Source organism: Protomyctophum bolini (assembly GCF_963924005.1).
Source record: "Protomyctophum bolini genome assembly, chromosome: 17".
In the NCBI taxonomy this organism is placed as follows: Eukaryota; Metazoa; Chordata; class Actinopteri; order Myctophiformes; family Myctophidae; genus Protomyctophum; species Protomyctophum bolini.
The window spans coordinates 26,275,395-26,299,495 of record NC_137878.1 but is presented as its reverse complement, the minus strand read 5'-3'; the positions used below and the strand labels follow the sequence as shown (position 1 = coordinate 26,299,495).

The window sequence follows — 24,101 nt, the reverse complement described above, 5'->3', positions numbered from 1 at the left end:
AAACATACACCTACATCACTTCTTAGCCCTATAATGGAGAGATGTCTCCTGTTGTTACATAGATAGATAGATACATCACTTTATAGATCTTTATAGATTGTATGCGGTTGAAAACTTCTGAAATGGGACATTCTGCACAATCAGTAGTCTACTTTTACCTTTGTTAAGTATATTTTGATACCAATGGGCTAGTTTAGTACTTTTTTACTCAAGTACATTTTTAATTCTGGACTTCTACTTGTGAGTATTTCTTCCACCAACGTGTTCATTTTCTCCCAATGTAACATGAGACTGAGCCGGCTGTAAAGTGTAAACACAACAGTGATTTAAACTGGGAGGAGCAAGCAGCTCCAGTAGCACCCACCCTCCTTTACCGACCCACCCCAGCCCAGTCGTCAACCGGGGGCAGGGTGTGATGTGTCCGGATACGTGGTGCAAGTTGAGGCGGTGCTAAAGACCAGACCAGAGAGAGAGTAGAGACCCACCACCACAAGCAAAGTTGGGGACGTAGCTACCCGAGAAGCTCAAAAGAAAGATGGCCTCCTCCTCAACATCTTCTCAACTGTTCGCCACTTTAGTGCTGTTCTGCTGTTTATTCTGCTCGGCCTACTGCCAGTACGAGAAGTACAGCTTTCGGAGCTTCCCCAGACACGAGCTCATGCCGCTGGACTCGGCGTACAAGTACGCGCTGGACCAGTACACCGGCGAGAAGTGGAAGGAGACGGTGGAGTACCTGGAGGTGTCGCTGCGCCTCTACCGGCTGCTGCGCGACAGCGAGGCCTTCTGCAACCTCAACTGCAGCTCGCTGCGCATGGACGACGAGGACAAGTTCACGGAGTTCCCGGAGCTGCGGGTGTTCGGCAACGTGATGAAGCGCGCACAGTGCCTGAAGCGCTGCAAGGGAGGCCTGCCCGCCTTCAGGCAGACCATGCCCAGCCGCGACACGGTGGAGGAGTTCGAGAGACGGGAGCCCTACCGGTTCCTGCAGTACGCCTACTTCAAAGTGAGTGGAGAGAGAGACAAACAAGTTCATACATTAATGTTGTATTGTGTGAAACATGCATGTGAGGCCAGTGGGTGTGTGTCCCATCTAGACCTAGAATGCCTGTGATCATTTAATTATACTTCGTACATTTTCATGTGAAATACTGTACATACTGTATGTAACAACAAGAGCCGTTCTAGGGCTATGTCCCATCATGGTTCAATCAAGCATCATATTCAATAATATAATGTCAGACTCACCGGTGGAGTTTTATTATTATTATTTAATAAACTTTATGGCATAGGCTATGACCCACATGTCACGGGTGCACAATGGGGGGCCTCACTGTCCTTCAACCACCTTTCTTCTATGAGGGTCATCTGAGGGCAAAAAGTGTTCTCATTGGTTTGTTGTTTTTTCATGTCACTGACCCATTGAATTTGACTAGGCCTGTACCCACTGTACCCCCATTTAAAATAGACAAAGATGTTTAAAGGCCTTTTCATACTCCAGTAGTTTCAGATTTTACGTGGGCGAGTTTCGAATTGCAGCCGTCTGTAGGTGCCCTTTGAGAGCGGTTTTGAAGGAGTCAAGGCATTCGCATGTCTTAATGACTGTTGGTAGGGCGTTCCACATTTTGGTGGCATAGGAGCGAAAAGAATTGAGTCACTTGTTTGTGCTGCTCACTAATTCGTCCTGGTCCTGACCATGGTTGCTGGGAAGCGACTCACCGCTCACCCCAACACATCTCTCTGTTTTTACTCACCCTATCACTTAAAACTGGAGTATAAATAGGCCTTAAGATTTTTGTCTACATTATTTCCTTTGTATAAGAATTTCAAGAGAAGTAAATTATATTGAAATTAAGCTACTGCACTCCCCCATGCAGTCTGACAACCTTGCCAAGGCAGTGTCGGCAGCCCACACCTTCCTGCTCAAACACCCAGACGATGAGATGATGCAGAGGAACATGGCTTACTACAAGAGCCTGCCTGGAGCCGAAGACCACCTGAAAGACCTGGAGACCAAATCCTATGAGGTAAACACACACACAAGTACATAAAGGTTTTAGCCAGGCTATGGTCACACCTGCACACTGGTTGTGTGCTGATTATGCAGGTGGTACACAGCTTGTTTTGGGCAGGCGTATATCTATTCTATGTCCGAGCATAGACATGTTAACGCCCCACCTACAGACACTACAGAATACCGCTGGTCTCACCAGACTGTCCGTGGTGGGAAGTACAAGAGAATGACAGCGCGGCACACGCGACAGTAACTTTTATTGAGGCAAACTAATATTGTTTATGCCGTTTACTTTGAATGAATGATTGATTGAACACGTATTTGTATGATTTGATTTGGGTGTTCTAAATGAAAGTGTTAGCGTTGATTATGTATTAATCTAATTATAGTAAACTAATACTATTATACTAAAAAAGATCAAGGGAAAAGAGACCTTTTTACAGTACATTAATGTTTACATGTAAAATAAACGGCATAAACAATATATTAGTTTGCCTCTTGCCCTCTTCTACAAAACATTAAAGTTACTGTCGCGCGTGCCAAGCTGTCATTCTCTTGTATTATATCGTACTTGTATTATTCATTTATTTCCCACCACGGAGTAACCTCTTGGCAGACTATCCAGCATATAGCTATCCACCTCGGAGGAAAGTCTGGTAAGGCCGGCAGCGTCGGTATGCTCGGACGTAGAATAGATATACGCTTTGGGCAGCCAACACAGCCTAAAAAACAGGAGTAGCTTGATGCGCATTCTGTGTTGATGTTCCCAGACTCATCCAATTGGACAGGGGGGAGTCTCAAGCATTTCTTTCCTCAAATAGACCTTTACTCTACTTGAGGTGCTGTGGAGCACATAAACGCAAGTCTGCACAACACACAGAAAGCGCTGCAATGCTAACAATGCTAAAACGACAGCCACGTAGGAAGACACAAACTTCACAAAGTTAGGTGTGGCTGTAGCCTTAGGCAAAAGAAGACAAACTGTACACTGTATTTTCCTACAAAGTATTGGAGTGTAGTGACATTTAGAGCAGTGGCATTTCAAGCTAATGCTCTTCATCAGCTGCTTGGGTGCACTGAGGCACAGAAGCACATGTTTTGCTTCAAATACCAACTCCTTTTCTCTAATGCCCAGAAAGTTAATGCCCCCCTTTGACAAAAAGGTGAACGATTACAGTCTTAAGAGTTTCTGAGCCAAAATCCAACAGTGAATTCTTATTCTTGGACCAGCTCATTAGTCAATCAATATTGGCTCCTAGTGTAAATGTTTTCATTTTATTTTGTGTTATTTATTATTAGTGTGTTTTCCAAAGGCAACCAGAGTATAGTAATTGCCTGACTTTATTCGGGATAAACCTTTTATGATGTCATGTGGGTCAATACATCATCATCACACTGTACTTAGTGAGCTGCTCGAGGGAAATTGCAAACACACATTTTTTCTAGTTATTCAATTGTTTTCCAAAAAGCATAAAAGCCCCCAATGGTTTTATTATTATTATTATTTAACATGGTGTTAAAGCCCACCTTTTAATTCAAAATATGGTTAACCACTTCAACCTTTTCTTTAATGTGTCCCAGACTCTGTTTGTGCGCTCGGTGCGGGCGTACAACGGAGGCAACTACCGGACCTCGGTGGCCGACATGGAGCTGGCACTGCGGGACTTCTTCAAAGTTTATGATGAATGTCTGGCCGCCTCGGAGGGCGCGAGGGACGTCAAAGACTTCAAAGACTTCTACCCGTCTATCGCCGGTCTGTCTGTCTGCTGTCCCTATCTTTTTGTCTACATGTACCTGTCGTCTTCTCTGAGATCAACTGCGTTGTCTGTCTGTATGGGTTGAAGTTCTCAGTCGCCACGACTGATTTCAGTCATTCGGATTCCATATAAGTCGTCAGACTCAGCTTCGTCTTCTACGGAAGCGTGTCACTCACCATAAGTATGTAGATGTACTATTTTCAGGTTATTCATTTTAAGATTAAAGAGTGGTCAAACTATCAATAGAATAAATAGTGTTTGAAGAGTGCATCATACACAAAACCCTAATGGTCTCGGATATTTCATATAAGCAAAGGTTAAAGCCTCAATCTGTGATTTCTTCAACTGGTTGGCTGTATGTAGAACAGCAAGAACAGGTTTAGAACGATGATACCGTCCTAAACATACATAATTCTAATAAATGCTTCAGACAGTCACACCGTGCTCTCTTTTGTTCCCCATGCAGACCACTACATCGAGGTGTTGGAGAGGAAGGTGATATGTGAGAGTGACCTGACCCCGGTGGTGGGAGGTTTCGTTGTGGAGAAGTTTGTGGCCACCATGTACCACTACCTGCAGTTCGCCTATTACAAAAGTGAGCGTGTTTTCACACCTGGTTTCATTCTCACAGCGCAAACTCCACTGCTAGTTTACAACCAGCGCAGATGTACTTTTCACCCCAGGGTCTACAAGCACCAAATGTACTTGCGTGTTGTGCTACTGATCTACTCATGGCCATGTTGGTCTTTCTTAACCCATTTAGACCGGTGGCTGTTTTTTTAAAAGGCCTTTTAAAACACAAGGCAGTTTTATGAAAGACACAAAACCTGAGTGTGTACAAAAATAAACTACAAGGAGATGTGCACGCATTCCCAGCTTCAGAGATATAGTAGTCGGAAAGTGTGTGTTTGAGCTGTGTGTCGGAGAAGACCACAGGCTGACTAATGCAGAAGAAAGTACTTGTACGGCACTCACTATCTTCTTCATTTGCAAGGAAATATTTACCGTACTTGCTCAATACATAATTTTAATTTATTTGGCCTTATAGGCCTAGGTCAGGTCTCAATGGGCTAACTAGCGAACCTGGAGGTGGACACTTAATGCGCTTTAGACCTTGCAGCACCTTGCACCATAGATCATCATTTTAAATACGGTAGGTTCTTCTCTCTGAGCTGTGAGTCCTTGTAGCCATGAAGGCTAACGGCTCTGCAGCTGGCCCCCGGTCTCGCCATTCCTAAATGACAATGTGTGGTTTGTGTGTCTATGGCCAGTGGACGACCTGAAGAACGCGGTGCCGTGCGTGGCCAGCTACATGCTGTTTGACCCCAACGACGAGGTGATGAAGAACAACGTGGCGTACTACCGCTTCCACAGGGAGAGGTGGAGCCTGATGGACGAGGACTTCTTCCCCAGAGCGGTCAGTCAGACACACATTTACTACAGGGTTTATACCACCCAGAGTATGACATGAGACCAAAATGACCAGAATTTCCTACCCATGAATGCTGATACAAACATGAACGTGTCTGTGTTACAGGAGGCAGTGCGGTACTTCAACCAGACCACCATGCAGCTAGAAATGCTGGAGTTCTCCAAAAAGCACCTAGTGAGCGACGATGAGGTACGTGTCTGTGTCTGTGTTCACATATGTGTCTGTGTGTATGCAGGCATGTCACATGATGCTTCCTGAATGTTATCTGGCATTTTGATTTAAGGCGAGTACTGTAGATGCACATCTAAATCGCGTTGCGTGGTTCCTGGAAAAGTGTGACCGTCACAGTTTGAGCTTGTTTACAGTCCTCATGATCTCGCCTCTGCCTGGATTTAAGCACATAAACAAAGTGTCTTTAGTTCGAGCCATCCAGTCAATGGTTGATCGCTGCCTGCAGTCATTGGCCTGTTTATCACTAACGCATTACCGCAAATGGCCACTAGATGGCAGCGTGACACTAATATTTTAGAGTGAAGGTATTTACTGCAAAGAAGCACTTGAGTTCTATCTGTGAGAATTGGGGGGGTAATCAATGCTGACTTGTGGTGGACATTTCTGTCAAAATACTTTATTTTTGCCTTTGGCATACAAAATGAGTGGGCAGTAATATCAGCGGAAACACAGTCTGTAACTCTGAGAGTTTACAGATGGGTCCTTTTGGTTCTCGGAGTTGGGTCTCAGAGTTATAGGGGTCCTTGCATATAAACCATTTGAGAACCAGTAGCACTAGTTGGACTCCAACACTGTGTGTGTGTGTGTGTGTGTGTGTGTGTGTGTGTGTGTGTGTTCGTCCACAGGGGGAGGTGGTGGAGTTCATCGATGAGTTCCTGGATGATTGAGGACAGTTAGAAAGCATCACAATCACACTGGCTAAAGACTGAAAATCAAGCGCAAAAACAATCCGACTCACCCCCCCACCCCCCTTCTCGTCTCCTATTTATTTGCCAGTGTTTACAGTAGGTGCCCTAACTGGTCAGTTTTTATTTTTTTCCTGATGTTGGAGATTTTTGTTACGCTGTGTGAGTTTGTGCACTAGTATGCTCGTCAGCATGGTGGACGTGGTGACTCAATGAGGAAATGACTCGTGGCCTTTTCTATGTTTGTTTTTATCGTCATTATCGTTTAATTGTCATTATTGACAATTGATTCCTCTCCAAAACACACGTCTGTGTTGCCACTGCTGTTGTTCTCTAATCCTGGTTCACCTTGTCGGTGAGGAGCCCCCACTGGGAGGACATTGCGCCTGCTCAACACCCCCCCCCCCCCCTCCACTGACAGGCAGGCACCGCCCGTAGGAATGTGTGCAGCAACACGCATTCCATGCGCTCCGCTCCCCACCTGGCTTCGTATAGACGCTCAGCCAAGCCGGATGCGGTGGATCCAAACCCCCTAGACTCCACGTTGATGTAGACAGGTACTCCACCCCTGTGACACACGTTGATGTGGACAGGTACTCCACCCCTGTGACATTGATGTGGACAGGTACTCCACCCCTGTGACATTCGAGTACCCTCGACAAAGTACGAAATCGGGCTCAATGGCTATGATGATGAAAATGATGAGGGCAGTCTCAATGTTTTGTGTTTTCAGCCCTCCACTGTTTTTTTTCTTTTCTATTTTAAAATAAAAATGTCTTATATTTACATTATCTACAGTCCTTTTTTATTTTTACAAAAAGTTAACTTCCAAACTTCATCTGTTAGCCATCATTGCAATGTTTGTTTTGTAAGAGAGTAGGCAGTTAATTTGTCTTTCCTTAGTCTTTTTCTATTCATGGAGACTAAACAGTAGGGGAGCTTGAGAGACAGACAGTAGGAAAGCTGAGCTGGAGACAGTGTAGGAGAGAGACAGGAAAGCTGAGAGATTTGATTGAATACTTTATTAGTCAGAAATGTAAACCGCACGAGGTACAGTCAAGACATTTAGGCTAAAAGGATAATGTGGTGTATTATGAATCATATAGCATATTCATAACTATATTTATCCCTGATCTCACTCCAGTGTCACCAAAGTGACCGACTAGAACTGAAGGTCTAGACTCTAAAGGCTATCTATAGGTAGGGTCAGCGACCACAGGCCTTGGCTTACAGCAGCTGATAAAATACCTAGGCTATTGTTTTACTGTGCAAAGATGCTTTCAAAATAGATCACCTGGGGCTTTGGCCTTCCTGTTTGACTGATAAGAGAGGAGCCATTCTTTAGGGTAGGAGGCTACTGTTTGTCTCTATGCATTGTATGAGTACTAGTACTACAGGGACTGTCACAGTTGGGGGGTCTTTGATTAGCTGTTTCCCCTGACACACACACACACACACAAAGGTGACACCCACTGCATTTTATAGATGTATAAAGAGATGCGACACAGTTAGAATCAGGAGTTAGAGAACGGAGGAGACCATGATGGACAGGCTTGGACTGGCCTTAATGTGCTATACTATGGAAAGAGGACTTTGTTATGCTGGTAACCTGATGTAACTATATGGAAGATGCCTTGTTTGAATAAAAGAAGGACTTTGCCTGGGAATCGCAACTCATTTCGTGCTACATTAGGAAAATAAGGTAATAATCCACAGAATGTAGGAGCGACGGACAGTAGGAAGACTGAGAGGGAGACGGTGTAGGAGAGACGGACGGGTGTAAAGCTGAGAGGGAGACAGTGTAAGAGAGACGGAATAGAACGTTGTGGTGGGATTGCTCTCTTTCCAGCAGGGCCAATTGCAGTATTAGCAACTTTTGTATCTGAAAGTTTACTCAGCAGGAATGAATTAATTTCGGTCCACGGCCTTTGATTTATAAAACCTTTAGTTGCTTATAAATCTATCCTAGAGAGGAGGGGAGGCTTGGCTTGGTGGGTGCGTCTGGTGAAACCTGAGGATCGGTGCTGAGTGCAGCCAAGGAAAACACTGGCTCGTTTAATAATGTTTGAACATTGAGTGTCTGTGCAGTTTGTCACACTGCTGTGTCAAAAACCCACAGGGGAACATTGTCTAAGGCATGCTCACTCATACGCTCTCTCCGTCTCCGATGCCCTGGGTCCTCTCATCAGTCTGTCTGTCTGTCCTCAAACATTTTGTCCTTTCTTTTCCATCTCTCATTAGTTAGCCACTTAAGTCAAATATACTTTGTCTTCTAACGAATAGGTAAAATAGCTGATCTACAGCTCACAGGACGTTACATATGGCTACACATTGTGAGCTTGTGGATCGGCTATGTTTTTGCCGTGCCCAAAACAAGGATGCCGGGTTCAAACAGAAACTGGTCAACGTTTTCAGAATGTTTGTTTGTTTGTTTTGAGAACTTCATTGACAAAAGGGCTGGTGAATGGGGCTACTCTGGGGTCAAAGTTCGCCAGGGGCTTTGGGTAAAGTGCTGATTGTCAGAAGCGTAGAGGTCGCAGGTCAAAGTCACACTGTGACAAAAGTCAGTCACTCTTTCTTTGTCTCCTGTCCTTTTCTCACACAAGTGAATACATCAACTTCCACCGGCCTCAAATGACAGTTGATCCTGAAATATACATACATTCATAAATCCACTTGCTGACCAGCTGTCGGCACTGAGCAATCTTTTTTAATGGGGGTTTATACGTGACCATACCATTGACAAGGCAAGATTTTCACATTTTCATTTACTGTATGTAGCATGTGACATGTCAAACTATGGGGTTTTCATGATTCTGAATCCATTTCAAGCATTAGTTTTGCAAAAACGGGCAAAAAACGGCCATAGCCATTAGCCATATTCCCAAATTGTGATGATTGCAATGGCCGTTTTTAGCCCAAAGTGTTTTTTTGTGTGTGCAAAACTAATACTTGGAATGGATTCAGAATCATGAACCCCCCCTAGTTTGACATGTCACATGCTACGTAAAGCAAAATGAAATTTTGACATTTTTGCCTTAGGCCTATATATGATGTTAATGGTAAGTACTATACTAAATTGCTGTGTGATCTGGTCAGAGCGGATGATATCGTTACGTCATGTTGTAGTCATTGTTTTGTAGTCATCAGGCCAGAACCATCTAAACCAGAACATCCTTTCCCTCAAACCGGAAGAATAATACCTTCCCAATAAAAGCTTGATGCGGCGTAGTACGAGTCACGCTTGTATTATTATTCCGGTTTGAGGGAAAAGATGTTCTGGTTTAGAGGGTTCCGGCCTGATGTGTACAAAACAATGACTACAAGATGATGTAACGATATCATCCACTCCTGACCGGATTATAAACCCGAAAAGGAATGCTGCCATGGCTAGGCTACACAAGGTCAGATTGTCCCTAAGGCACTTGAAGTCAGTGAGAACGTCTAAAATCCTCGCGGTAAGCGCCACACAGCCGGGGTCAAACCCAGGACCTTCGATCTTGCTGTGAGGCAGCAACGGTGCTATAATCACATGCTGTCCTGATCTGCATCGATAAGATCTGGCACAATGAGCAACGCGGCGGCACAGACTTTTAGGAGTTTATTATGACCTAGAGGAAACACATACAGTACACACTTTCATTCTAACATCACACACAGCACGTTGCTTGAGACGGCAGTGAACCAGACGGTGAGATATTCCAGCAGCAGCCAGTCACCTGCAAACACCAACGTGTCTGCAGGTTTTTTTCCCGTTTTTTTTCTCGAACCCCGAAGTCTTTCAAGTTCCAACCATGCCCTGGTTTGAGATGTTTCCCTGCACCGCTGCAGCGCTGCTACATCAAAGCTGGCAAGGCACGGAGAGACCAGATCGTTCACTCCTTGACATTTAGCGTCTTTCATTTCTTCATTCCAGTCGAGCAGAAAGCTAAGTGTGTTAAAGGACTTTTACACTATTTGTTGCGTTCAAAAGTGATAAAAAAAATTTTGTCAATCAGATGTTATGCTTATGCTGTTATGTGTTTAGCCAAGTCCCGGAAATGATGCAGTGATTGCGATTGGCCAGTACAGTTACTTTGATTGGCAGTTGTGCCGAACGCTCACCCAAAATCATGATATGGGTGCGATTTTAGACCAGAGATCTGCTGATTCTGTGTGATACCTGGACAGGTATTGTCTGATATCGTCCAAGAGCGACTGACCATTAAGGGAGTTTTGTTCTGTTACTGATCCACTAGTTATGATATGTACAACTGGTTATACATTCTCAGAGATTCATATTTACAGACAAGTTCATCCAAATTTGAGTCCCGCCCCCTCCCCCACATTATACATGTGCAGTAGAGTTCGGGTCAATTCAGTTTCAGTTCAGACTCCGAGAAGGTATTTGTAGCTATACCTCCACCGCCAACATGTCTGTCCAAAGTCAAGGTGACTTCACAAAGCACGTTCCATACGCCCATGCGTTGATGTAGAGATAACTTCAAATTGCATTACCATTTATAAGATTCCTTCAAAGTCTTCAGGAGGCTGACGACTCGGTAAACAACCACCAAAAAATTGTTTGGTGGTGGTGTTTCGGTTTTTGTTTATGGTAGGCCTATCATTGTATTATATTTTGCCATCTTGAATAAAATGCTGGAAACAGTATTGACCGAAGCTTACTGCTCCCACCCCTCCAACAAAACAAAAAAACAAAATCTTACTTAAAGCTCAAAGGAGAATTCTGGATAAGCCGTTTCTTGCCTTAATCTGTTGTAATTTTATCCAATAATGAGTGGTACAGGTGAAAAAAAATACATAACATCCAAAGCACAGCACAGCTCCGACACTGGGTAAGAAAATCGCTGGTCCGGAATTCTCCTTTAAACATGATGCTATGAAAAATAGACAATGCCAAAACTGATTTAAAACAACATGGAAAAGCTAAATGAATATGCTAGAAGAAATGCAAACAAATATTTGTCTGGCATTGTTTGTTCTTGTCCTCCAGCCATCACTTACGTTGGAAAAGAAATGTGAGTAACCATTATCTGTCAAAGTGTTGGTATTACTTCATCTTTGTACAGTACTGTCTGCAACTACAACCTGTAAGCCTGTTTGAGAACGGGCCACATGGAATGTGAATACTTACCTCCACTAGATGCTGTTATGGATTTGATTCTCAGTTTAAATAAGTGACTGTACTGTCAAGTATGTTTGTATACATTAGAATGAAAACGGTAGGATGCTATGAAAACGCCACAAAATACAGATTTATATAATACAAATATGTCATTCACTAAAGCTAAAAGTAATCCAATCGATTTGATCTATTAAAGGAAATGACCTGAACTAGGGATAGGACGATAAGCGTTATCGTTCATTGTGATTTAAGAAAAAAACACTCAATCGTATCATGGAGATTTTATCGGGAAATTGTCCTCAAACACTAGGATGAATTAGCTTTTGTTGAGCTGCAAATTCAGCACTTAATTGAACCCTCTATACATGATAAAACAGACTCTTGCGCATTTGGTACGCTCACACTACACAAATCGATTTGCCAAAAATCTATCTATCTAATCTATCCGATCTACAAGCTCACAGTGTGAGCTTGTAGATCGGCTATTTTTGGTGAATGTTCCCCGCCAGAATAGGGATGCTGGGTGTTCAAGTGGTTAACAAAAGTGTCATTTTAAGTTTTAAGCATATTTTGATTGTCGCGATAATACCGTTAATCGCAATCATTTTTGCCACAATAATCGCAACGTGCAATCTTCTTATCGTCCCATCCCTAACCTGAACAGTACAACATACGGCTGTTTCAAATTGACGCGACAGCAGTTCCTATACTCTGTGATGTCGCTCGTTCCGATTATCCAGAGTCAAACTGTGGGTGCTTGTCTGTCCGTAATGTGTCTATCTAATGTAACGGTATCTTTCTCTGGGTTGCCAGGGCAGCGACAGGATGGTTTAATCTGTGCTGAGTGTGAGAGCCATGGGCAGAGCTGCTCCGTGCTGCAGTGCTCAGACTCCTGACTCCTCACCACAAATCTTCAAACACGTCCTGTCGCTGACTGGCAGCTCACACTGGCGTGAGACACACATACACATACTGTACACACACACACACACACACACACACACACACACACACACACACACATTCTCTTTTCTCTCTATTCCTCTATCTGTCATACACACACACACACACACACACACACACTGTACAGGCTTGTGTGCACATATGCGCGCACACAGGGGCTGAGTCTGCAGTCTGGACTCTGTACACCCCTCCTCTCTCACCAGCCAACTGTCAAAACCAACACAAACCACAGTACGTTTAGGAAGTCTTAAAATGGCTCCCTCGCCATCCCTCACTCCTCTCACGCTTTCATCCTATGTTTCCTCTTCCCCTTTTTGTTCTCTCTTCTCCCCCCTGTCTCCCCCCCCCTCCCCACTCTCTCTCTTTCTCTCTCTCTCTCTCTCTGTCTCTCTCTCTTGTCTAGTTTGACAGAAGAAGCCGGGTCGTTGGTTCCCTGGGCGACGGGCCCAGAATGTACTATGATAATAATCGGAAGTGTTCTGAAACTTCAGCACTTTGTCATGGAGTGAAAAAAGAAAAAGGAAATCAACAAAAACATAAAAACACAAAACTGCCCGCAGGTGATTAATTTGCAGACAGGAAATCATCAACAACAGCAACAACAACAACACTGAATAACTCAATCAACAGAGCACTGGACAAAATCGTAACAAAAACAAAGACGAAATAACAAAAGAATCTATATACCACAATGTCAGAGGGATTTTGGAGACTGAAGTCTCGACTTGTTTTTAGGCAGAAATTATCTTCTGCTGTGGTTATCCTGTACACTACAGTATAACTCCCCCCCGTCCCCCCTCGTCTCCCTCTTGCATCGTCCTGGATGTGAGCCTATAGTTCACCAGACGACCAGATCGTACAAACTTCCCACCCAGATACTGGAGATATGAAACTGCTGTTTGGATAGGTAGAAGCAAAACGGGGCGAGATCGCCTCAAAACGCCTCAAAGTGCGCGGAAGGAACATCTTGTCGTCGTGTGGAACTCAAGGTGCTAAAACGTATATTATGTTATGTTCTAATAACATGGACACACTGTGTTTACATGGGGTTCGCAATGTGGTAGTATACAATGGTTTAGGTGCCTCTAAGAGACTGTGGTTATTATGGGATGCTTACGTTACGCGCAGAGCGCGTGCTGATACAAAGGAAGTGTTGGTTCTGACGTTGAAACGTGTGCGCTTGTCAAGTCTTTTACACACAACAATATAATGGTACCTATGCTACATGCGATGCTAAGTCTTCACGGGCACGTCTGTTTATACCTATCCAAAGTCTTCAGATCCGTATAAAGTGTCCGAGATGAGATGATGAGGTGCTTCGCTATAACCCCATTCATTCAAAGTTATTTCAAACTCGTCTCATCCCATCTCCATCCTGGTAAACCCCAGTGTCTCTGCAGCCCTGCATTGTCCTCTCTCTCTCTCTCTCTCTCTCTCTCTCTCTCTCTCTCTCTCTCGTCCATCTTAGACCTTCTGCTGCATCTCAATCTGTTGGGCGTGTCTGCTGTGACTCTGGCCCTTGTTCTTCCCGTTCATCTCGTACACGGAGCTCTTCTGCTGTCTCCGCCGGTAGCACCAGGCGCCCACGGCGGCCGCCGCGGCCACCGCACACACCGCCACGATGACGGCGGCCACCGCGGGCCCCCGCCCCGAGGCGCTGGGGGGAGGAGGGGGGCCGCTCTCCCCCCTCTCCCCCTCCACCTCACCCCTCTCTCCATCCAGGCCGGTCAGGTTGTGCTCGGCGGCGCCGCCGCTGCCTCCCCACAGTCCCGTGACGACGTCGGGGTTGTACGCGGTCGGGGCGGGGCCGTGGTGGTCCGGGAAGGGCCCCTCGGTCAGCTCGTCCTCCCAGGAACGGGTGGGCGCGACGGGGTACGTGGCGTCGTAGTCGCCGGTGTCGGGGTACGAGGGCGGCTCGGAGGTCGCGGAGGGGCCGGCGGTGGGCACGAGACCGGGCCTCACCTCGGCCTGCCCCTGCTCTGCGACGGGTTCCAGGGTGGACAGCGCAGGAGCGTCCGGGAGGCTGGTGTAAGGGACGGGTCGGCTCACTTCCACCACCTCGTTGGGGCTGTCCGTAGTCCCCCCGGCGACCACCACCCCCCCTTCCTCCTGGGCCTCCACCGTCGGCCCCTCCTCCTCCTCCTCCTGCGTAGAACCGGCTTTCTCGGCCTCATCTGTGATGACGGCGTAACCTTCCAACCAGGTGTCGTCCGTGGTGGCCGCGGTCTGTCCCGCGTTAGGGGTCACAGTCTGGGGTTCGGCGGTGGCCATTGGAAGGACCACGTGATGACGATCCACAGGAAGGACCACGTGGTGATGACGATCCACATCATCATCGTGGCCATCGGGATCAACGTGGTCGTCGTGGTCGTAATGCTCTTGGCTGTCGAGGTGGTCTGAGTTCTCCTCCTGACCGGCAGGGTGCTCGTTGAAGACCTGCTCGCTCTGGTCCTCGGCCGCGTCATCGTGGTCCTCATCGTGTCCTCCGTCTCGATCGTGACCTTCGCGGTGGCGCCGCAGCTCGTCCTCGTGCTCGCCCATGTCGTAGTGGTCATCGTGGCCTTCGTCGCTGTCTTCGTAGCGGCGGCGCGGCGGCTCCTCTTCGCGTTGAGACGGGACGATGTGGTGTTTCACGCGATCATCGTCGTCCTGCTCGTCCTGCTCGTCCTCATGGCGACTCGTGTCGTCGTGTTCCTCCTGGCCGGCGCGGTCGTCATGGAGACCGTCGCCATAGACGTCTGGGTCGTCGTAGTGGCTGTCGTTATGCTCGTCCAGGTCGTCGGGGTGGCTGTCGTTGTTGTCGCTGTCTTGTTCGCTGTCGTCTCGCTCTCGACTGGCGTGGTCGTCGTGCTCGGCGGGTTGCCGGTATTGGCCTCCTTGGCCGCCGTCGTACTCCTTGCTCTCATCCGACTGGCCGCCCGATGCCCTGACGCGATTCTCGCCCTCGGGGGCCGTGGCGGGGGGTGTGGCGGGCGGCTGGGTGGGCGCAGCATGCCCCTCCTCCTGGAAGGCTTCGGAGGGGAACCAGAAGAGGTGTTTCTGGGACAGCAGGGAGACGGGCTGTTCTGTCGCCGCCGCAGGAACGGTGCCTGCCACCTCCTCCACCTCCACCGCCTCTCCTTCCGCCACCACGCCCTCAGTGTCTTCTTCCTCCTCCTCCTCGCCATGCTCCTCTCCGTCTTCTGCCACGTGGAAGACGGCCTCCTGCTGCTGCTCCTCAGCCCTGGGCTCCTCCTGCACCTCCTCGTACACCTCGCCCCCCTGAGCCTCCTCTGGCCCCTCCTCCTCCTCGCCGTAGGTGTCCGTGAACTTGTCCTCATAGTCGACGGGAGTCTCGGTCTCATCTGTGGAGGCACACCAAGAAGAAAAACACAGTGAGAAAAACACAGTGAGAATTTAATATCTTGTTGTTTGTGCCTGCACAGGAAGCGGCTTGTCGAAGCCTAGCTGTGTAGTTGTGAAGATCTGACTGAGGAGGTGCCTGTAAATCCTGTTAGTTACGTTAGTACATGGGGAGCTTCTTGGGTGGATTGCTATTCTAATGTGGTCGGTTGATTAGAAATGGAAAGGTGGAGTTTGCAGAGTATATAAGGGAAACAGATCAGTAGTGTAAGCAGCCATGGGGAGAGGTTGACATTTAGTTTAGTTGTTTTTGAGTTTTCTTAAAAATATATATATTATCCTGTCCTGGATAAAATTGAAATTGTCTATATTTTACACTTTCACTGTTGTTACAGACGTCGATATACTGCCACTTTATGACAATGACCACATCTTGAAATAAGTGAATTAATATGCTGACTGCCACAGTAGAAGAAGCAGTAAGTTCCACAAGAGCTTAGCTTACCGTAAACGCAGAATTGGCATTCTGTGTCCACGGATGACCCCCCCCCCCCCCCTCCATGAACTAGGCCACACTATGGCATGTTGCAGTGAGGTGCCATGGCAGCCATCTTTATACCAGTTTACAACCAAAGACTCTGTTTTGAAGGCCCAGTTGCCCAACTACATACACACAACAAGGAAGTGCTCACGCACGATTCTATATGTAGGCTATTCTAAACTATACTTGTGAGGATATTTAGGTTGTCACCATGGTGAATATTGGATCTGATTGTCACAAGCCACACAATATTACCAAGATGTTCATGGCTTTTTTCAGAGAGACAAAATAGGAGAAAATCTACTTTATTATCGACCTTTCTCTGTCCCAGCAATAGATTTTCCGTCAGCCGGCACCCACTTAGGAGACAATTTGTATGATTTTATCTTCGTAAATGTACCATCTTTGATTTGGTCCTCACTCACATAGTAATACAAGTACACACACACACACACACACACACACACACACACACACACACACCCTTTAATGCCCCTCGTACCTTTGACGCAGAGCTGCACCAGGCCGTACCACTCTCCACAGCTGTCGCACAGCAGGCTGAAGACGCTGTGCCCGCGGGGCATCAGGAAGCCGGGTAAACACGTGTAGAGCAGCTCGTCGCCCATCTGGAAGCCTGAGTGTCCCTGCAACCGGGTGTTTGGGAAGGACGGAGGGTCACCACACGGCACGTCTGGAAAAACAACAAGCGCAGAGTTACACGTGAGCTGAAGCAACTGGCAGCCACACAAAAGATACAAAGCGGTTGGTCGACACGCTTGTTGAGGTCCAGTGTTATTTTCGGTCGACTTAAAACCCATTCTGACCTGAGATCAGATTCTACAAATGTCTTCTGCATCCTGACAGTTTTCTGAAAAAGCTACCGGTATGTTTCTATGTCAGTCGTTCTTCGATTTTTCAAAAATAGCAGACCTACAAGCTCGTAGCAGATCTGCTATTTTTCAATAGCTAAAGCATAACATAATGCTAACACCAAAAGGGGTTCCCGCCCAAAATGGGGTTACTTTAAACTATGCCGAAAAATGCTCATTGTCTACTTGTTTCACTGACAAAAACAACGCCATCATGGACTGCCAAAATACATTATTATAGTCGACTAAAATGTGATAGTCGACACAAAAAAAACTAAAACTTTTCAGATTACTAAAATATGACTAAAACTAAATCAAAATGTGCTGTCCACATCAACACTGTTGAGGTCAAGCATGGGTCTGACGAGCGAGAAAAATATAACGCCTGGGGTAAAAAAACAACAGAACTGGCCGACGGAAATAATTAGTTTCATTCATGCCCCTTCTGTTGAAAATTAATGAATGAATGGCCCAGGCCTCATGAATTTTGCAGCTGCCTCCCGGGGGGGAACTGAATTTATTAAATGTAAGGCCATAGATACTTCCATATATTTGCATACTAGTCCTTATCTACACAATTATATCAGTTGCTTGTACTGGAACGATGGGTACTAGAACGATAGAACCACAAAATGTCAGGCACTTATATATGCCCTATATTGAAGGTTTTTTGTGTGTGTGTTTGTGTATGGGTAAGGACGGAGCTATAGGTGAGTTTACCAGGGTTAACTTCCGCACTCCTGAGATCTCACATACATAGTACATACCGGTATGTAACATTGTTTATGAGAATGCAAAATATAATGTGTGTAGGCACTGCTTTTGCCATCATGTAATTCAAATTACGGCTTTCAAAATCATCTGCACAATCTCAAGTCTCTGTCGGGTGGAAACCTTATAAAACTGTTGCCTTTGAGGATTCAAATTAAAAAGCATCAAAGGTAGCAGGTCTACAAGCTTGTACTTCTGATGCTTTTCTGCGAAGCTGTATATGATCAAGTAGCGGGGCATTCATTTACGTAGAAAACACACAAAAAAACGAAATGAACTGCACTGGCCTAACACATTGGACGTTGACATATAGCTCACACCTCTCCGGTCGGGTTGTGCAGTAAATCTGAGATAGGAACGGTTCGGGGACAGAGGTTGTTCTTGGACCTGTTTCTGGATGCCACCCAGCCAGGAGAACTGAACTCTCTGGTCCCTTCCTCGTAAACAGGAGAGCTACTGTGTGTTTGTGCACGTATACATGAGGTATGAGGGCCAGGTCTACACACCCTTCATACACAGCACAGCACTTATGATAGATAGCGGTTCTGATAATCATGAAAGGGACACTTCACCCTTTTTGCAAAAAGGCTCACTGGCTTCCTGGACTACATGTTGTCTCAGTAAGACAGCCCTACCCCCCTGTCCACAAGGAGGAGCAGTGCACCAAAGCATTATGTGAATTGTAGTCCAGGAAGGAATTAAGTGAGCGCATTGTCCATGACATCATGGACACTGGTAGAATGCTAACATCTAAAACCAAATATTACACACAAAGACTCCAGGAAAGTGTTCTAAATCTTCTAAACGTCATTAACATATAGTTAGATACATAAGTGTCGCTTTAAGGATGCATGAAAAGAAACTCAGAAACACAACCCATGGCCAGCCGAGAAGCAATATTAATTAATATTAGCTTAAATTAACACTGATCACTAAATTAACACTGATCTGTATAGACCTGGTAATGGTTACCATAGCAAAGGGTTCAACTTCATTCACACACACACACACACACACACACACACACACACACACACACACACACACACACGCACACGCACACGCACACGCACACACACACAGACACACACACACACACACACACACACACACGCACGCACGCACGCACGCACGCACGCACGCACGCACGCACGCACACACACACAGACACAGACACACACACACACACACACACACACACACACACACACACACACACACACACACACACACACACACACACACACACACACATCACACATCACACACACAGTAGCTCTCCTGTTTATGAGGAGGGACCTGGGTGGCATCCAGAAACGCATCCAAGAGCAACCCCTGTCCCCTTCCCCCTCTTAGATCGACAAGTCAACTGGATGGGTGTGAGCTGATGTACACCTTGGAGTCCAGTGTGCTACAGATCTGCTGTATATGGAGGATGTTAAATCACAACACACAGCCAAGATTAATGGCATGAGTGATTCACAGACACGCACGCACACACTTATGCACACACTTATGCCTGGACGCACACTTTCTAAACTTTTTCTAACGGTCAGATTTTTAATGCCCCCTTTTGACAAAATATGAATGCTTCCAAATCTCATGCATTTTTCACACGTCTAAAAAGAAGGCCAATCCTGACTGAGATTGGGAGAAAAAGATCTACATTTTGTGGATTGGCTATTTTCAGCCAGCGACACGGTCATACGACAAAGTATAAATCAATCTAAAGATGCAAGGAGAGAAGAAAAAGCCTCTTTCACACCCTGGTAAATAACTCACACCCAAACACGCAGGCACACAACGCATGCACACACAGTCACACACACACACGCAACGCGTACACACACACGCGCACGCACGCACATGCACGCAACGCATGTACACACACACACACACACACACACGCATGCAGGCACACACGCATGCACACACACACACACACACACACACACACACACACACGTCACACACACAGCGTTAATGACTACTATATTGGTGTAGGTGTTTTGATTTGGGAGTGTATGCATATACTAGCATGCACGTTGTCAGAAATGGCAATGGGTTTAGGGTGAGGCATGCATTCCCAACTTTATTCCTGAGTAGACCTAGTTATTATTCACAAGAAGGAATCTGCAACTCAACTAAGTTATGAATTAGAATTAGGTTCTAGTATAGAGCATCGCAGTCCCGTCCCCTTTCATGACGACGTGAGACCCAGAAGTCAATTCCCCGTTCATTTTCTCCATAGGCTTTTCAAAAAAGCGACACAACAATTACAAAGAAGAAAAACAACAAAAGAAGTGTTGTAACCTGCCGTTTTCATCTTCTTTCTAATTATTTGTTCGGCCCGAAATTTTTTGTTTATTGTCAAGATTTCTCACAACTCCAGTTGGCTTTGTACGAGGCTTAAAAGGTCTTTAATTAAATACTTTTTTAAATGTCTATGAGGAAAATGAACAGGAATCATTTCCTGGGCCCTGGTAGGGGGCGGGACTGCGACGCTCTATACAATCATATATCTTTAAAGAGAAATAAATGCGAGTAGTTTTGACCACAAATCGTGCGCAGATCTCGCATTCTGAGTGCAAGTACGCCTTTGCTTCTCCGGACTTCCCCCATGAACACATGAAGATGAGCGACAATGTCCTTGACTGTCAAACGATGAAACAAGGAGACAGAAGAATCAACTTAGCCATGGGAAGTATATGGAGATTTCTGTATCTGTCGCTCTGTGTCCCTTTATTCCTATATATGGAGGTCTGTGTCCCTTTTATGCCCATATGGAGATTTCTGTATCAGTCTCTCTGTGTCCCTTTATTCCTATAGAGTTCTGTCAGGCATGCCCAAATATGGAGTGTTGTGATGTCAGAACTATGGAGTGTTGTGATGTCAAAACAGGCCAGCATGCCCAAATATGGAGTGTTGTGATGTCAGAACAGGCCAATATAGAGCCTGGGCAGGGGCCTTGTGCAGAGCCCGGGCAGAGGCCTTTTGTGGCGGTTCTAGACAACCGTGGTGTCGACTGATTCGACACCGGGCACTGCACTCCCTGTGGGGGTGTGGAACGTGTTTGTCAAATTCTAAGTCGATGGTGCGAACGGTTCTTGAGTTACGTGCAATATAGCCGTACACACAGACAGACAGAGACGTTGTGCATTTATAGATGGCAGTCAATGGGGCTCGGATAAGGATTCTCCAAATTCAGGTATATCGACATAAGTCTGACATCACAAACTCCATATTTGGGCATGTAATGGTTGATCTAGAGCTCCATATATGGAGCCGACAGAGACATCCAGTGCTGACATCATGCTATTGTAAAACTCCATATATGGATATCTCTGACTCCTTGTGACATCAGTAAGATGTCACGAGCGTCCAGCCAAGCATTATATAAAGGGTAGCCGACCGTCACGACTTCATTTCACACGCAAGCAGTAACTATTTACCACCACTCCTCTTCTCCAGGACGCCACCTCTCAAGGATACGACGATGAAGCGACACTTTTCTTTTGACAAGAGCTTCAATGACCTGTGTAATACGAAGAGCCACGGGAAGATTCCCACTGCAGGGGAAAAACAAGACGTTCAATCGGTCGTCCACCACACCGGGGTTAAACCGTTCCACTGTAAACAGTGTCACAGGAGATTCACTCTGAAGCACAACCTGAAGAAACACCAACAGATCCACGCCGAGGACAAAACGTTCCTCTGTGAACCGTGTGGAAAGAGCTTTCATTACATACGTGATGTGAAGAAGCACCAGTGGCACACTCACACCGGAGAGAAGCTCTTCCACTGCAAACACTGTGGCAAGGGTTACAGTGCGCTAGCTAAACTGAAGAGACACCATCTTGTCCACACCGAAGAAAGAAAGACCTTCCATTGCAAATGCTGTGACAAGGGTTTCAGTGCGCTTGCTTCCCTGGCGAGACACCATCTTGTCCACACTGGAGAAAAACCCTTCAAATGTAAACATTGTGACAGAAGCTTCAATCGGTCAGATCGTATGAGGTCACACCAGTGTCTCCACACTGGAGAAAAACAGGACTTTCTATCGGTTATAACGGCCAAGGATCCTGGGCCGTGGTTCAACGGTCCAGGCACCTTGGCTGGTAATCCAGTCTGGAGCAGTGTGCCACGGGTTCGACTCCCGATCCCGACGGCCTTTACTGCATGTCACCCCCCCATCTCTCTCCCCATTTCCCGTCAGTCCACTTTGTATCTATCAATAAAAATATAGATACAATGTGCAAGATAAAAATAAAATAAAAGGTGAAAGCCACAAAAAAACATTAAAAAAAGAACAGCCAAAGATACACAATTGTCCCCTCTGTAAACTGTGAGAAGATACTGAATCAGTACGCCAAATCATGCTCTAAAACATGCATGGTCTTTAGATGGTCCCAGCAGAGAATCCTATAGACTTCTCTTTCCCTGGCCAAATTGGTCATTTGATACGTCGCCATAGTTACCTTCTGAATATTGGTAGGCCTACTCCAAATATGGAGATATCCAACATATCTAACCCAGTGCCAATTAGATGAGAGAGTTACGACAACTCTGTTCACTTCACTTCACTTCACACAACTTTATTATTACAACAACTTAAATAAACAATATAGAGGGTATGCCACTATGCGCGTGACATCATCATACCCGGAAGTTATTCAGGAACGCCTACTGAGTGGCAAAAAAAACGACTTTTCTGTATGTAGCCCATACATACAAACAGAAAAGTCCTGATTGCTTTAAACAACGTTAAACGACTTACTTTGCCAAGTCACTTTGCCACTCGATTTGCCATTCACTTTATGTGCATACCCTCTATATTTCTTTCTATCTTTATTTTTCTTTTCCTGAAGCGTGGGATAACTCAATCATTCTCAGGGTCCCCAGATGACAGTATTTTATGCCTTGATGAATTGAAAACACAGGACCACAATGGAAACAAGCCCTCTGAGTTTCTTGTGTTATCCTTTTGGCATTATTGTAGCCTATAACTCTACCTCGGTACTTCTTGAAAACGTGTTAAAGTATTCAATGGATCAATACTTTGATGTGTTTGTGCCCATCTCTGTATACAAGCACGCATCCACGTCTGTCCTTGTATACAGTATTATGTGTGATTACGTGCACTGACTTCCGTGCGTGCGTGCGTGCACACATGCATGTGTGTGTACGTGCACTGACCTGTGTCCTTGATGCAGAAAGCGTCCAGGTGAGCGACATCCTCCGTTACGTTGTCTGTTCTCACACCCACCGCTTTCAAAGCTCCGCCCACTTTATTACACACTGTGGTCCTGGAGAGAGAGAGATAGAGAGAGACAGAGAGAGAGAGAGAGAGAGAGACAGAGATAGAGAGACAGAATGAAAGAGAGATACATAGAGAGATGAGTCGCATGTTACATCTACGTTAGAGCCTGTGAAAGGCTTATGAACTGTACTGTATACAACTATACATACAAAATCAAAACGTATGTTAACAAAACACACGCGCGCACCCACACGCACACACACACACACACACACACACACACACACACACACACACACACTCACACACACACACACACACACACACACACACACAGAAACATGATGTAACCACCGCACAGTTAAATCAAGTTCACTTACAGTACGTATAACTGTCAGGGTTAATGTTATATACTGTCTGACTAATATTATAGCACTGGGTTAACTCCTCCCTAGAGAGGAAGGATAGAGAGCAGGCTCTCTCTGAGGTGGTCAGAACCTGCTGAACTGAACTGCTATAGAATGCACACGCACACATGTTCACACACACACACACACACACACACACACACACACACACACACACACACACACACACACACACACACACACACACACACACACATATAGTTTTCTGCCGGTGTCGTGCACCGGATATCACAGACCCTCAAGCACACAGCGCATCTCAGCAGAAAGCATTGTGAGCTTGTTGATCGGTTATTTTCTGTGAACGACAGCGCCGGCACACACCTATACTGTAGCTACAAAATAGACATAACTCTAACATCAACCACTAAATCCTTAAACTGTACTATACTGTATATTTTAACCATTTATTTATGTCCGCACAAAGGAGATGCATACAAGGAGGACACAAATATTATAGGTGCATTAGAGTTACATTTACAAAATCATGGCATGTGTTTTCAAGGTACAATAGGCATGTCACTCTGCACTCAGTATACTTTATATTGAGTATAAGTACGTCTCCGCCATATATGACGGCTGCCAATTATATAGCAGAGACACCACAAACACACACACACACACACACACACACACACGCTAATGTACAACTCCCATACTGTTACTGTACAAGTGTTAGTGCACTGAT

General features: G+C 45.8%; 2 protein-coding genes across 2 annotated transcripts in view; one reads left to right on the top strand and one right to left on the bottom strand.

The window, feature by feature from the left end:
- Positions 1-372: 372 nt before the first annotated feature.
- Positions 373-7,776, top strand: crtap (cartilage associated protein). Its single transcript, XM_080788318.1, has 7 exons — positions 373-1,003; positions 1,875-2,024; positions 3,593-3,764; positions 4,235-4,363; positions 5,040-5,185; positions 5,306-5,389; positions 6,058-7,776. The coding sequence occupies exons 1-7, from the start codon at positions 536-538 to the stop codon at positions 6,097-6,099; spliced, it is 1,191 nt and encodes a 396-aa protein (XP_080644444.1). The 5' UTR covers positions 373-535; the 3' UTR covers positions 6,100-7,776.
- Positions 7,777-12,580: 4,804 nt separating this feature from the next.
- The window catches only part of susd5 (sushi domain containing 5), a 22,027-nt gene continuing 10,506 nt past the window's right edge, over positions 12,581-24,101 (bottom strand). The window contains exons 3-5 of the mRNA XM_080787373.1: positions 22,925-23,034; positions 16,591-16,779; positions 12,581-15,549 (exon numbers count right to left, since the gene is read on the bottom strand). Coding sequence (XP_080643499.1) covers positions 13,670-15,549; positions 16,591-16,779; positions 22,925-23,034 — 2,179 coding nt within the window. The 3' untranslated portion in view covers positions 12,581-13,669. The remainder of the gene's footprint in view (positions 15,550-16,590; positions 16,780-22,924; positions 23,035-24,101) is intronic.